General features: G+C 44.0%; 1 protein-coding gene across 1 annotated transcript in view; it reads right to left on the reverse strand.

The window, feature by feature from the left end:
* DPH1 (diphthamide biosynthesis 1) overlaps positions 1 to 14,501 on the reverse strand; it is a 444,182-nt gene that overhangs the window by 25,102 nt on the left and 404,579 nt on the right. The window contains exons 8-9 of the mRNA XM_073616616.1: positions 13,481 to 13,637; positions 7,982 to 8,082 (exon numbers count right to left, since the gene is read on the reverse strand). Coding sequence (XP_073472717.1) covers positions 7,982 to 8,082; positions 13,481 to 13,637 — 258 coding nt within the window. The remainder of the gene's footprint in view (positions 1 to 7,981; positions 8,083 to 13,480; positions 13,638 to 14,501) is intronic.

Raw genomic sequence — 14,501 nt, forward strand, 5'->3', positions numbered from 1 at the left:
CCCCTCCCTGCTCTAGGCATTCAGTTTAGTAGCAAGCAGTAATAGAAGTATCAAAAAAGCTCCATAGAGGGATGGGTGCTGTGTCTGTCAATGAACTCAGAGAAACAGATTTTATGGTAAGTAAAAAATCCTATTTTCTCATTCGTTCATTGACAGACACAGCCTTCTTATTCAGAACCATAAGGACGTCCCAAAGCAGTGCCAAACATGAGGGGTGGGACAACGAAAATTCCCAAGGCTAACACAAGAGCCATCCAGGTAACAAGAGCTTCACACAGGAGCAGCTGGACCCCAACCTGAATAGGGAATAGACCTTCTAAACAGCAGCCTGCAAACACTTGCAGCCAAAAGAGGCATCTGCAGATGCCAACCCATCCACTTCGTTGACTTGTGAAAATGTACATCGACGACCAGTGGTTGCCTTGCAAACTTGCACAATGGACGCATGATGACAGAAGGCTCAAGAAGCACTAAGCACCCGAGAAGAATGCACCGTAACAGGGAAGGAGGACCCGATCCCTGACAGAATAGCCCTCCATCCAGAGAAAGGTCGCAGAAAAAAAAAAAGACAGCCCCTTTCTTGGCCCGTCTGCAAAAACCCATTCAGGGCCGATAAGACAAATTCCTTGGAAAGTGCTGACCAGGAACACAAGAAAAGCAACACAATGTTCTTATTCAAATGGAAATCCAAGGACGGAACTCTGTAAAAAGGGTCAAAGCACCACCTTAACCTGGGTAAGGTGAACGACAAGATAACACCACCCTTTTTGACACCCTGTGAGTGGAGGTGATAGCCACCAAGAGGCCACCTTCCGAGACAGAGTAAGTAGTGGAATCTCCCGAATATTCTGAGAGAGAGATAGAGGGGCTTCTGGAGAACCACAATCACCAAGATCAGATCCCATGACGGTAGAAGAAAGCGCACTGGTGGAAACAGACGTCTAACCCTTGGAATAAAAGGGACACACCAGGAAGTGCAAGACCAGGAGACACTGTAGAAGACCACCCAGGCTGACACCAGGGCCACGATGGTACTCAAGGCCCCTTCCTTCTCATTCCCCCATCAGCAGTGTTGGAAACTGCAGCACCTGGCCATTAATAACCAGCAACTCTAAAGCAGGATGGAAGAACGGTCCTTGGGACAGTAGGTCCTTCCTGAGAGACCGTCGCCAAGGAATGTTGGTGACCGGGCGCACCCGCTCGGCGTACCCAGACCACTGGGACCCACCTGGAGCCAAAAGAATGACCGGAATCTCCGCAGCCGTGATCCTGCCAAAAAGCCACAGCAGAGACTGGAGAGGAGGAAAGGCATAGAGCAAACGTGGGTCACTAGAACTGCCAAAAGATCCCGTGACCTTGCCAAAAACCTTGGTACTGTCCTGTTGAGCCAGGACGCAAAACAGATCTACCTCAGGCGTGCCCCCCCCAGTGGAGCCAAATACGATGACACACGGCCCAGTTAAGGGCCCACCCCGTGGTCCAACCATAACCAACTGAGGTTTCCGTTTTACGGTATTCTACTCCTGGAAAGCGTGTCAGAAAGGGCCGGAACGAGACGCTCTGCCCACCGGAAGATACTCGCAACAGCCAGGGCCACCAACAGTCTATTTTGGCCTGCCCTGGTGAAGGACATAAGCCACCACTGTTGCCTTGTCCGACTGGATCTGTACCGGGAGCCCCCAAAGTCGATCCATTCATGATCCAGAACTAGTCTGTTCGCATGAAGTTCCAGGATCCTACTCGGTAGTTCGGATTCCACTAACGTCCAACGACCCTGAGCAGAGCTCAGTCCCAGGACCTCTACCCACCCGGACAGACAGGCATTGGTGGTCACCCTGTTCAATACAAGGGGAGAAAAGATTTACCCCACCGAAGAACCGGAGAGCGTAGCCACCAGACTAAGACTAGGGAGACTCTGGTTTCCTGACTCAGCCGAATCCGATTGTCCAGAGACCTTGGGTATTTGTCCCATTATGCCAGGATCTCCCCGAAGGGAGCTTGTATGGAACTGTGCAAATGGAATCGCCTCACAAAACAGATACCATTGGACCCAACACCCACATGCAGATCTGCGGAGGAGCTCACCTGCCGGACAGTAAATTAAAAAAACGCAGTCTGCAACTTCCGAAGTATTGTCTGGGAGAAGAAACACGCTCACTAGAGCTGAATTTTCAGACGTCTGCCAAGAGCGGGGAGACCGGACCGATCCGTCTGCCGCAAACCGTGGCCTAAATTACAGGATTGGTGCGGCCTCCGCAGCCAGCCCCTAGGCCCCACAAGCGGTACCCGGCCGGGTGGGTCCATGGGATACCCCCCCAGTAGCAAACCCAAGGGTGGAAGGAGGGGGACAGTGTGTCCACAAAGCCTCTAGGCCAAAAGCCTAGGCCTCACCCGGGAAGGAAAGGAGGGGGGAGGGATGGAGGGATCGACCACCCCAGGGAGTACCCGAACCCCCCACCCCTCCAGCGAAGTGCGCGGGTAACACTCCCAGACAGATCCTCCTTGCCACCGAAGTGGGGGGCTGTCGGCTATGAGGAATGCTGCGACATAGGCCGAGACCCGGTCGCATGCGACCTCGCGAGACATTTAACTCGCAGGGCCAGCCTGGCCAGTGAGCGCGTAGTTGAGGTCTGCACGCGCTCACTGGCCAGACTGGGGTGACCCTCTGGATCTAAGTATCCAGTCCGTTGCCCAGCCCAGCAGTTGATTGTAGATCTCACAAGAAAAAAATCCAGGAAAAAGAGGAAATAACAAAACAAAAAAATAAAAATTACAAAACAAAAAAATAAAATATTAATAATATATTAATAAAAATTCCCAGGACAAGAGATCCCAGCAGGGAACCAGGTGCTTACTCTTGACTAGGCAGAAAAAAAACAGAATGCCTAGAGCAGGGAGGGGGTTATATACTGTCTGAGGACGGCCCATGGGCGTTGCCAAGTGTTTTTTTTTTTTTTCTGCCTAGTCCTAATCCTAAAAAAGTTTTCCTTAGTTTCTGTTATAAAATTTAGCAAATAAGTAATAAGAAAAGTTTTTCTACTTCACTGATGTGTGCTAAAAGGGCTGCATTGATGGGCACTGATAAGGTGGCACTAATAGGCAGCACTGATGGGCACTGATAAGGTAGCACCGATAGGCACCACTGATGGGGACTGTTGGGGCTGCATTGATAATCGGAATACTGATGATCAGTGCCCTGATTATCAGTGAAATTGTTTTGTCACACTTGCCGGTTACCGGCTCTCCTCTCCTCATGCTGTGACAGCGCGTGAGGAAAGAAATACGGATAACCGGCAAATCTGTTTACGTGGGATCAGCTGTGATAGGCTCTATAACCCAATCTGTGATCAGCTGTTTCCAAAGATCACAGAACGCACTGGATGCTCACAGGGGACGTGGTTCTGGGAGGACATTGATGGACGCTCTCCCAGAACTGAATGACTGCACTGTAGCCATTTTTTGGCTATTGAGAGGTCAGGAACGTGGTTAAAGATGAAAAGTAAAAGTCCTCCCTGGAAGTGGAGTAGCACCTTCACGGCAAGGGTTAACTGCTCATTTATGTCTAGAGAATTGGGTAAAGCAGTTTTACTTACCTAATTCTCTGTTCTTGCAGGCTCCTCCATTCTGCTTGTCCGTTCCCTAAACCTCTTCTCCCCTGCACTCTGGCAGTGGAATGCCCCTGACATCATCAATACTGATGCAGGAATCACAGCCCTGCACTGGACAGGAGGTTGCCGAGGATCAGTATACCGTCGGAGTGTAAGGGAGTGCCATTTGTTAGGGGAGCACAGGATCAGGTAATAAAAAGTGCTTTTACTGTTCCTAAAAAGACAGCAAAGAGCGCATAACCCTTGCAGACTGGGGACAGCCCCACTGCAAAGGTTGGCTTTTACATTTCCCATAGTTGGACAATAAAATTTCCACACAAGTTTGAAGTGGGGCACAACCTGGCTAATGCACCTTGACTACCAGCTGCCAGAGGGGTTGCCCTCTGATGCTATCTACTGTTACCCTACAAACCTGGGACAGGCTCAATTGCTACAGTGCATTAGCACCTTCTATTTCTCCATTATCCTCACTGGGGGGCTTCTCATGAGTTACACCAGAGAAGGATAGTTTATTTTTCCCGAAAATGGAGAATAGATGCAAACCTTAGATGCTTTACATTTTTGCCTCAATGTAATGTCTGTTGATTCCCTATGCCAAAATCTAGGCAAACATTCTGATGGAAACTTGGCAAAACACGCAGTTATTGCGCTTCTTTCAGAACTCCGGCCTTTGAATTCACTTACAGCTTTCGAGCGATTATGTATAGAAAATACGTCTCACCTCCTTTCTTTAGTTTAAAAACTTTTGTTACAATTGCAATTGAATTGTGAACCCCATTTCCTTGGAGAATGGGAAAGGAAAGTTAACTAAGTTTTTCTCTATCTAGAAACACCAAATTCATACCACTAACACAAGTCTCTTCCATAACTACCAAAACACAAGAGTCCTGTTACAAATGTTTATCACGCTGATATAAAACTCAAGTAAAGCTAACCTCTATTTTTTCCGGCTTTCCCTTGGTTTGTTAGAGAGGGTGCAGAGGAGAATGGCTTTGTTTTTTATATATGGTCCCAATATCCAAAAACCTAGCTATTATAGGAAAAGTTTAAGTATTGGATAGATAAGATGTCTATACCCAAACTATAACCCATTGTCGCTTCTGTTTCACAACATTCATACCTACTTTTGGTAACAAGAATGCTGCCCTACTATATTAGATTGTAAGGTAACAGTAGATGAGCTGGTGGGGGCTGAGAAATGGGTCCTAATGGGACATGGTAAGTACGAGAAATGATATAACATTTGGGCTAGCTGGATATATTACTCAGGAATGATTCTCAAAACTCCTAAAGTTGTATTAAATCCTTAGTTTTTATATTTATTTATTTTTTTAAATCTTACCCTGCCACTTGCAGTTTACAACTTTCAATGCTGCTGACATCTCTCAGTGCTGCTTCCTTGAACTTCCAGTTTCCACAGGAAAGAGTTAAAGGAGAAATCCAGCCTGAGCTCGTTTGGCTGGGCTTCTCTTACGGATCACAGGAGTGCAGTTCGTTTTGCACTCCTGTGACCCGTTTTTAGCAGAGAGCGGTCTGAAGTCCGCTCTCTGCTGACGTCACACAGATCAGTCCAGGCACCGCATTATCCCGACTCTGGAAGTCTAGATCCACCAGGTGCCTGGACTGATGGCTATCTCAGCCTCTCAGCGAGCCGCTAAGATGCTGAGACAGTCGCTCTCCGCCCCTCCACAGCTCAGCACTCCAGTGAGCATGGAGGAGCAGAGCAGGAGAGCTGCTGATTGACAGTCAATCAGCAGCTCTCTGCTTGGGCAGGTGAGAGAACCGAGCCATCGGCGAAGTTCGGTGGCTCCGTTTTCCATGCAGAGACGCCGGGGGACAGATGCAGCATCGGATCGATGCACCTAGGTGAGTATAATAATAAGGGATAAGAGAATAAGGGAAATAAAACCAAACCCACACATCTCCTTTAATTGTGGACAGTGCAATCTCCTGAATGTCTGTTAGTTTGGCGAAGGGGTGGGGGAGAGGGAGGAGCAGGGGAGTGCCTTGCCATCCTGGGCTATGCGTCAGACAGCCATCCTGGAAGGGCTGGGAACCAATGGCATTAATGAAGATCTTCCCTGCTTTCCCATTGAGGAGGAACATCGGCCACCCAGCCAGCAGCGATGACTCTTATCTATTGATGAGCATGATCTACTTTTACTCCTGTGAGTTGCTTAATTGTTGCTGTTATTAAAATACCCATCTGCTACACTTAGATGGCGCTGCTTCCTCTTCCCTTCCTTTTGCAGAGTGTCTTCTAGCTCTCCAGCAGTGGCTGCCACTAATGCAGCTAACTGGACTTTACACCCCTATTAACTGTTTCTATGCTCCCCTAGTTAGGTATTACCCGGGACGGTTTGCTTTTAGTGCAGTGAATTTTACTTTCCTTGCTAGGCTATGCAGCTACATGTTTCTGTTGATCACCACAGTGTAGGAAGACACAACTCTACTCCCTGCATGAAAGGGTCACTACATAGAATTCTGCAAGAGAAAGGAGCCACCCAGAAATAGGAAACCTGGGGCAGTGATCATGGCACCAGCTTAAACTGGAATATAGGCAAGGAATAAAACGCTGCATACTCAATAAATTGCAGTGGGTTTAATATCACTTTAAGATATCTTAGACCCTGCAAATAACTTTTGCATTAGAGGGTAAGTCCACTTTCATAAAAAAAAAATAGCAAATAAACAAAATAATTTAGCATATACAATTGTGACACAAGTCATATTGTAATTGAATGTTATTAAAAATTACCTTTCCTTTTCAATCTGCAGCTCTGTAATTTTCAGTAAAATGCAATATGGCTACCTGGAGGTTTTCTGTACACAGAATGTATACAGAGCGCCCCCCAGAAACATAATTTCCTGCTTGTGTGATTGGCTCATTGATTTCCCAGAAGTCTACACTAAGATACAAGTCAGATTTTTGGTATCCCCTGCAACAAAAATTTAATTTTTGGTAAGATACTCCCAATAGAAAATAACGTCTAAAGGGATGTAAACCCTGCGACTTTCCTCATTAGAGCCCTGATTCTGCACCAGCTGGTTGATAATTATGAAACCACTCTCATTAAACTCACCACAGGGGCACAGCGGAACAAACAGTGATTTATTCAAAATAACAAGGGTAGGAATCGGCAACAAAGTTTGTGGAAATCCTTGCAATGTACATAGATCACCCACAGGGGAATGTTTTTTCCCCAACAAAAGTGGAGTTACACTTTAAATAAAACCTTGGAATAATTGATATTTGTATATATCTAATGGGATCTACATGTTTTATATGGTGCAATACTGGATATTCTACCTTCCGTTTTACTCCCAAACATTTAACTGCCTGTTTTTCTTCTCTTTTTGGCATTTTATCTGTATACATCACATCATGCGAATGGTGCATTACACCCCCGCGCTCTGCAATATGACACTATTTACAACTATGATTTGTTTGGGTGTCAGAAAAGGCAGATATCACCTTGGAATATGTTTGATCAATTTTATTTTTTAGATTTGCAGATCCCCTGTGTGGGACATATAAGAGCTTGTGTACTTGTACATGCGTCCCTTATGTAACAGTCACTATAATATATCAGTCATTTCTTCTTCTTTTTCATTTTTTTCTTTCTTTTAAAAAAAAATAATAGATGACAATAAAAGGCCTCATACCAGGTCCAAAGCTAACTTGCCACTTACCTTTCAAATTGCCATATTATTACTGAGATTAACAAATACTCCCCCTTATAGGCCAGGAGCAATCTACCTAACATCTATAGACCTCATTTGGATGGGTGATGGAGTTCAGCTTATACAGCTTACTGCCTGGTACTGTTCTCCATATATACACATACAGTATATGCCTGCTACATTCCTCTGTGTGTCTGTCATTCTTAAACAAAGCATTGCTGCAGAGAACTTTGGCTAGCACAAGGAAATTCTACTTTTGCATTTTTGGCGCCCCAAAATCTGCTGCAGCCCTGGACTAAGCCATATGTTGATGACATCTCCATTCATGAAAGAGACAAATGAAGGTACATGTGCTGGTGTACTTTACAATGCACAATATTAACCTGTTTCACTGTAGGATCTGTCAATCCGTCTGAATGCACCCACCGTGTGTCAGTTACTAGTAGTCTACTTGTGCAAGTCAGAAAGCAAATAAAGACATGTTCTATACGTGAAACCAACATTGGCCAAGAGTGTGGCTCCACCAGGATTTTTTCAGACAAAATGCTGCTTTAAATAATGACATTATCCAGTTGGGAAGTGGCAGTGTATTGGTGTCAAGCTGCAGCAAGTCCCTTCCTAATTTCACCCCATGCTGAGGGCTGTGCGCAGTGTGTGTCTGTGTTTACAGCTTTGCTCTCTGTACTCACGCTTCCACCTCTGGGAACAGCTTGAGTTTATTAGGGAAGATTTCCGACAGCAGAAGCCGCACGTAACGACAGCCGAGAGCCTGTAGACGTGACTCCAGGTGCTAAGAGAAGAGAGAGGGAGGCACAGTGTGTTACAAAAAAAAGAGAGCTTTTGGGGGTAAGGCAGCCATCCAAACCTCATCCCTCAGTGAGTAAGCCTTAATTAAGTCAGAAGCTACGGATAACAAGCTCATATGTGCGCTAAAAGTTTCATTAGAAAAACAGTATTAACGGAAATCACTGTAATATATATATATATATATATATATATATATATATATACATACACACACATACATAATGATTGGCATCTTCCTCAAATGCTTTTAAATAAGGCCAGCTGCATTTGGTTTGATTCAGTGACAGATCTGTGATCTTTAATGCCTCGTACACACGATCGCACTTTCCGACAACAAAATCCATCGTATTTTTTCCGACGGATGTTGGCTTAAACTTGTCTTGCATACACACGGTCACACAAAGTTAGTCGGAAATTCCGAACCTCAAGAACGTGGTGACGTACAACACGTACGACGAGCCGAGAAAAATGAAGTTCAATAGCCATTGCAGCTCTTCTGCTTGATTCCGAGCATGCGTGGCACTTTGTGCGTCAGAATTGTCTACACGCGATCGGAATTTACGCGGACGGATTTTGTTGTCGGAAAATTTTAGATCCAGCTCTCAAACTTTGTGTGTCGGAAATTCCAATGGAAAAAGTCAGATGGAGCCTACACACGGTCGGAATTTCCGACAACAAGCTCCGATCGCACATTTTCCGTCAGAAAGTCCGATCATATGTACAGGGCATTAGTCTTCAAAAAGATGCTTCCAATTATACACCAATCAGCCATAACAACATGACCACCTGCCAAAACAGCCTTGACCATCAAGGCATGGACTCCACCAGACATCTGAAGGTATGTGTGGTATCTGGCACCAAGCCATCAGTAGCAGACTATTTCCTCTGCCAGCTTGTCTTTTTCCTACAGTGCATCCTGGTGCCAACACTTCCCTAGACAAGTGACACACACGCACCCACATCATGTAAAAGAAAACATGATTTATCAGACCAGTCCATCTTCTTCCATTGGACTGTGGTCCAGTTCTGATGCTCACATGCCTATTGACACAAGTAAGCATGGCCACCCTGACCGATCTGTAGCTACGCAACCTCATATGCAACAAACTGCGGTGCATTGTGTGTTCTGACACCTTTCTATCGGTACTGGCAAAAAAACATTTTTTTAGTAATTTGAGCTACAGTGGCTCTTCTATTGAATCAGACTCCATAGGCCAGACTTCGCTTCCCACTTACATCAAGAAACCTTGGCTGCCAAGATCCTGTCGCCAGTCTTTCTTCCTTGGATCACTTTTGGTAGGTCCTAACCACTGCAGACCAGCAACATCCAAAAAAGAGCCGCTGTTTGGGAATTGCTCTGTCCCAGATTTCAAGCAATTACAATTTGGACCTTGTAATGGCTAGACGACTTAAGCCCTATACACACTATTAGATTTTTTTGCAGATTTTTGTCTTCAGATTTACCAAAACCATGTAGCACAAGGGCCTGCCTGAAAGCCTCGTACACACGATCGGATTTTCCGCAGACAAATCCTCTGACTTTTGTCCTGAAGGCTTGTGCCTGGATCTTGTCTTGCATACAAACGGCAAGGAATTGTCAGACAACAAACACGAACGTAGTGACATACTACGTGGTTTTTCATCTCTTTAGCGCTACCCTTTGGGCTCCTTCTGCTAATTTCGTGTTAGTAGGAGTGTTGATTTTCATTTAGTGCTTTTTAGTTAGTTTCTGAACGGTCGTTCGTCAACCAGACATGTTGCAGAATCGGGGGAGATAACGTGTTATTTATTGACCTTGGAGTTATTGCTTTGACCCAAGTCCAGCCCAGGAACAGGAGGAGGAGGAGTTCTTGGACCAAAAATTGGTCGCTTTATTAATTGTGACCAATTATGTCATACGCCTTTGCTACGGGAGCTCCAGGAGAATAATCCAGATGATTTTCGGAATTATCTCCGGATGACGGACTCCTGCTTTCACAATCTCTTGGCCTTGTTGACCCCCTATATTAAGAAGCAGGACACATGAATGAGGCTTTTATTTTTTGGTTGAATAATAAGGATTTGATTTGGTATATTTTCTATATAGGCAGTTACATTTTTACATTTAAAAAAATACAATGTAAAATTAACAAGGGACACCAACATAGTATCTTTGATCTTAAAACCTACGGGATAATGGTGTTGTGGTAACTTGCCCAAATAAATAAAAAAAAAAGCATAATAATATTATTCTTGATATCACTAGAGAAAAAAAAGCTTTGAAAATTTGTTTGCAATAACTCCATCAGTATCACCAGCAAAGCAGCTTCATTATTATTCCATTAAAGAAGAGAATGTGCGCTGCATTTCCAGATTTCATAATTCACGAATGTTAATTCTCCATTATGAACGCTAGTTTACAAGACCGACCGCTTCCAGCTCGTCCTTGCTTCTGAGCATGTGTGTTTCTACTTTGGACTTTTGTCCGTCGTACTTGTGCACACACGCTCGGAAAATCCGCCAACAGAAATTTGTCCGCAGAAAACCTGCTATCCAACATTTGTACACGGAAAATCTGGCAGCAATTGTCCGATGGAGCGTAAAAATTTCCGCCAACAGCCTGTCATCACAAAATTCCCATCGGAAAATCCGATCGTGTGTACGAGGGTTAAGGCTTAATGTACACAGGAATGTTTTTACAACCTCTTTAACTTGACAGATATTAACCCACATTTAAAACGTCCGTTTTGCTGCGTTTACATACCGCGTTTAACGGCATTTTGCAGCATTTGCGTTTAGAAGCGTTTTAAATTTTTTTTTGTTAAAATAGCCAAAAATGAAAAACGCCTGTAAACGAAACACAGCTAAATGCGAGTTACCGCGTTTAGCACTTGAAATGCCTCTAAACTCAGCGTCTGAACTCATTTTTTTGCTTTCCAAAAAAGGCCTCTAAACTCAACTGCCTAGAAAAACGATTATAAACGACCCCGTGTACATGTACTGATAAGATAACATAGAGGAGAGTTCAGGAGCAGTTGAAAAAAAAATGCCCAACTGCTCCTAAATGTCCGTTTAGCAGAAGAAATGTACATGGGGCCTTAAGGTTTGACCTCATATTATATGGTTTTGGTAAATCTGAAAGCAAAAATCTGCAGAAAATCTAATAGTGTGTGTATGGGGTTCTACACTTGCCCACTTTTTCTGCTTTCAACACATCAAAATCAAGGACATCATGTTCACTTGCAGCCTAATAGATCAAACCCACTCTCAGATGCCATTTCCACAAGATAATCAATTTTATTCACTTTATATTACCTTCATAATGTTAGCGCTGATCAGTGTACAGTGTATGATGTATTTTTTTTTTTTTTTTTTACTGTAACCTAGATGGACCAAGCTGAAAGAATCATGTATGCTTTCAGGTTTTAAGCATCACCATGTATAGTTTACAGACTCAGAGGCTGTATAACACAGAAATGCACATAACACATAGTTGTTGACATGCCCAGAGATACTATAAAAAGCTGCTGAATTTATAACGTATTACATAATCACAAGGTACAGGTAAACAGAATGGACTTTCTCACTAAAACGCGTCACTTTGAACTGTATGGTAAACAACTAATACAGTATGTCATCATTTTGTAAAAGCTAGACATTTCCCCAACAATAATATGAGCAGCTATTGACAATCACATTGTTATGGCCTTTGTACAATTCAGTAATCTCTCTTTTTTTCAGGGTAATCTTTATTTATATTCAACAACATGCAAACTGCAGCAGGTCTGTGACCTCAGACACGCCATTAATCTATTCACATTTGTCTGGCCTTGCTTTAGCGGAACATAATTTGATTTTATGCAGGCGGCGAAAATGTATTTTAACATATTTTATTATTTAGCCTCCCCTTCACGCCAGCAGCAGATAAACTTTCACCTTGGTTCCCCTTTGTGTTAGTGTCACTTCAGCTCCCTTGAGCAGGCAGTGTTAATATTGCCAAGGGATCGCTGCCTGAATCAAAGTGTGGCGGGCAGACCACCGGCAGGTAGCAGCTAATGGATTTTTACTATCATTATTTATTACACATCACGTTATCTGACAAGAGAGAGGCAAGAAGGCATTTTATTAGAAAATGTGCATCTGATGTCTACCTGAGAAGTGGGGACAGGGTGAGGATGACAGATTATTTCTTACACAATGATTCCCTGTCACCTACCCCTCCTGCTAGAGCTGCTGTCTGAGCCCCTGCCTTTATTCCCATGCTGGAAGTTAATTAAGGCCCTCTGTTTTCCACATGGGATGGGAGTGAATGGATAAATAACCAACAATAACCATTCCAAGTTCATTTAATGAGAAGTGCAAATAATAATTGTGGTTTTGTAATTGCAGCCAATAGATTAATGAGACCTGTCCTCGCTACACAGGGTAGACAGAGGAATACTCATTAGCAGCAACGCGACGGGGTGCTGCTGGGAGTTATAACAAAAGACCCTAGTAAAATATACAGACCTAATCCATATACACGGCCCGAAGCAGCGATCCAACACATGCTCCTGCACATACACACACACTGATATAAATCCACCCCACAACCCTTCACACAAATTACACCTCTCACTATCAGTGCCGCACTCAAACACTTGGAACTCCCTCGGAGCTAATTGGAGCATTCACACGGCACTCAATCCTTCCCCGCACTTCACACACACGCATTCCACTCACATGCACAGCATGGCACCAAGGCGCCTACACTGTCTTCTCTCTGCTGCGTGGAATCCTGCAGAACCACCACCAGTTCTGGACTCAGGCCTACATGTCTTGCAAGCTTTAATTAAAACGGGCGCATGTGTCCATTTTAATGATCTGCTTTGGGAACTAAGAAATGGGAGGGTAACAGTGACCTCACTCCTTATTTGCAAAGAAATATGTAAATGAGGAGAAAAAAAAATCCTTGCTGAGATTAACAAGGACTAAAAATGTATCTCCCTGGAGGAGGGGAGGTGAATTCATGCAACAGGATTATGTTCAGGTAGAGAAAGCAAGCAAAGGGGGGACAGATATGTGCTGGTCTTAGATGTCCTCCAGCAATGTGTTAACCATTAGATCAACCCTGAGAACCGCCAGATTGGATTCTACGCAGCTATTTGGCAATGAAGTGGTTACAAGTAATATTTTAAGAAATCACTTGTTCTCTAACTTCAGTCATCATCACATACTTCAGTGTCAAATCCTCCAGTGATTTTCAATTAATGAGAAGCTGCATTAAAAAAAAAAAAAAAAAAGAACGAAAGTGTCTTAAAGAGGAAGACACAGGTGTGAATCTACTGTAATCAAAGTTGAAGAATATATTATTTTCATGTTTGCTGCTTGATTACTGCAAGAAAGCCAGGTTTTGTCCTTACCTCTAGTATTTTAGGAGAACCCTGACGTCCCAAAGTACCAAGAATGAGGCCCCATGTTTTTGCGCCAACTGCAGACTTGATTGCTTGACTTCGATTTTCCAGCATGGCCTTGTGGTCGTAGTACTCCCTCGAGAAAACTTTATTATATGGATCATACCTATAGTAACAGAAGGAAAATTGTCAAGCCTTGTAAGGATAACAAACAACGCAGCTGTAAATGTAGTGACCAGGTACCCAGACAGCTAGGCGCTCTTTGCACATACCTTCTGTCAACCTCAATACCCCTTTGACAATTTGGAATTTTACTGTTGCAGAATTCCCATTTACTGGAATCTCAACAATGAATGTGTAACATTCTCACTTGTTTGGCTATACTTTTGCTGTGGACCACAGGAATGCAGTTCGTTCTGCACTCCTGTGACCTGTTTTCTGCAGACAGCGGGCTGAAGCCTGATGTTGGCTGACATCACAGAGCCAACAAGCTGCTAAGAGCCTGAGCCAGCCCCTCCCATCCCCTTCACAGCCCAGCGTACCAGTAAACAAGGGGGAGGGGGCAGAGCTGACAGCGGTGACTGACAGTCACCATCCCTCTTCTAAGGGAGCCCGGAGAACCGAGGGATCGGCGGCGTTTGATCGCCTGGTTCTCAGTGTTAGAGCCGGCGGAGGACAGATTTAGCTTCAGACCGTTGCTGCATCCACCTAGGTAAGTAGGAATCTGCAAAAAAAAGTCCATACTTCTCTGTTAAATGTTTTCCAGCAATGCAAATTTGTTACAGACAGATACACTGCCCTAGTGACCTGAACAAGAGTCCTAATACTGTGAGATAAGGTTATCCCAGCAAAAACTGCTCTATAGACTATATTTAACAATGACAATTCTGAAAACTTCCCGATAAGCTTATATATCCTTAAAGTGATACTAAACACACGCTGTTTACATCTGTTAAAAAAGCACACACACACACACTATTTGATTTACATTATTTCTTCTCTTTCTGTACATGGATGATAGAACTGTAAT

Source organism: Aquarana catesbeiana, linkage group LG02 (assembly GCF_042186555.1).
Source record: "Aquarana catesbeiana isolate 2022-GZ linkage group LG02, ASM4218655v1, whole genome shotgun sequence".
Lineage (NCBI taxonomy): Eukaryota > Metazoa > Chordata > Amphibia > Anura > Ranidae > Aquarana > Aquarana catesbeiana.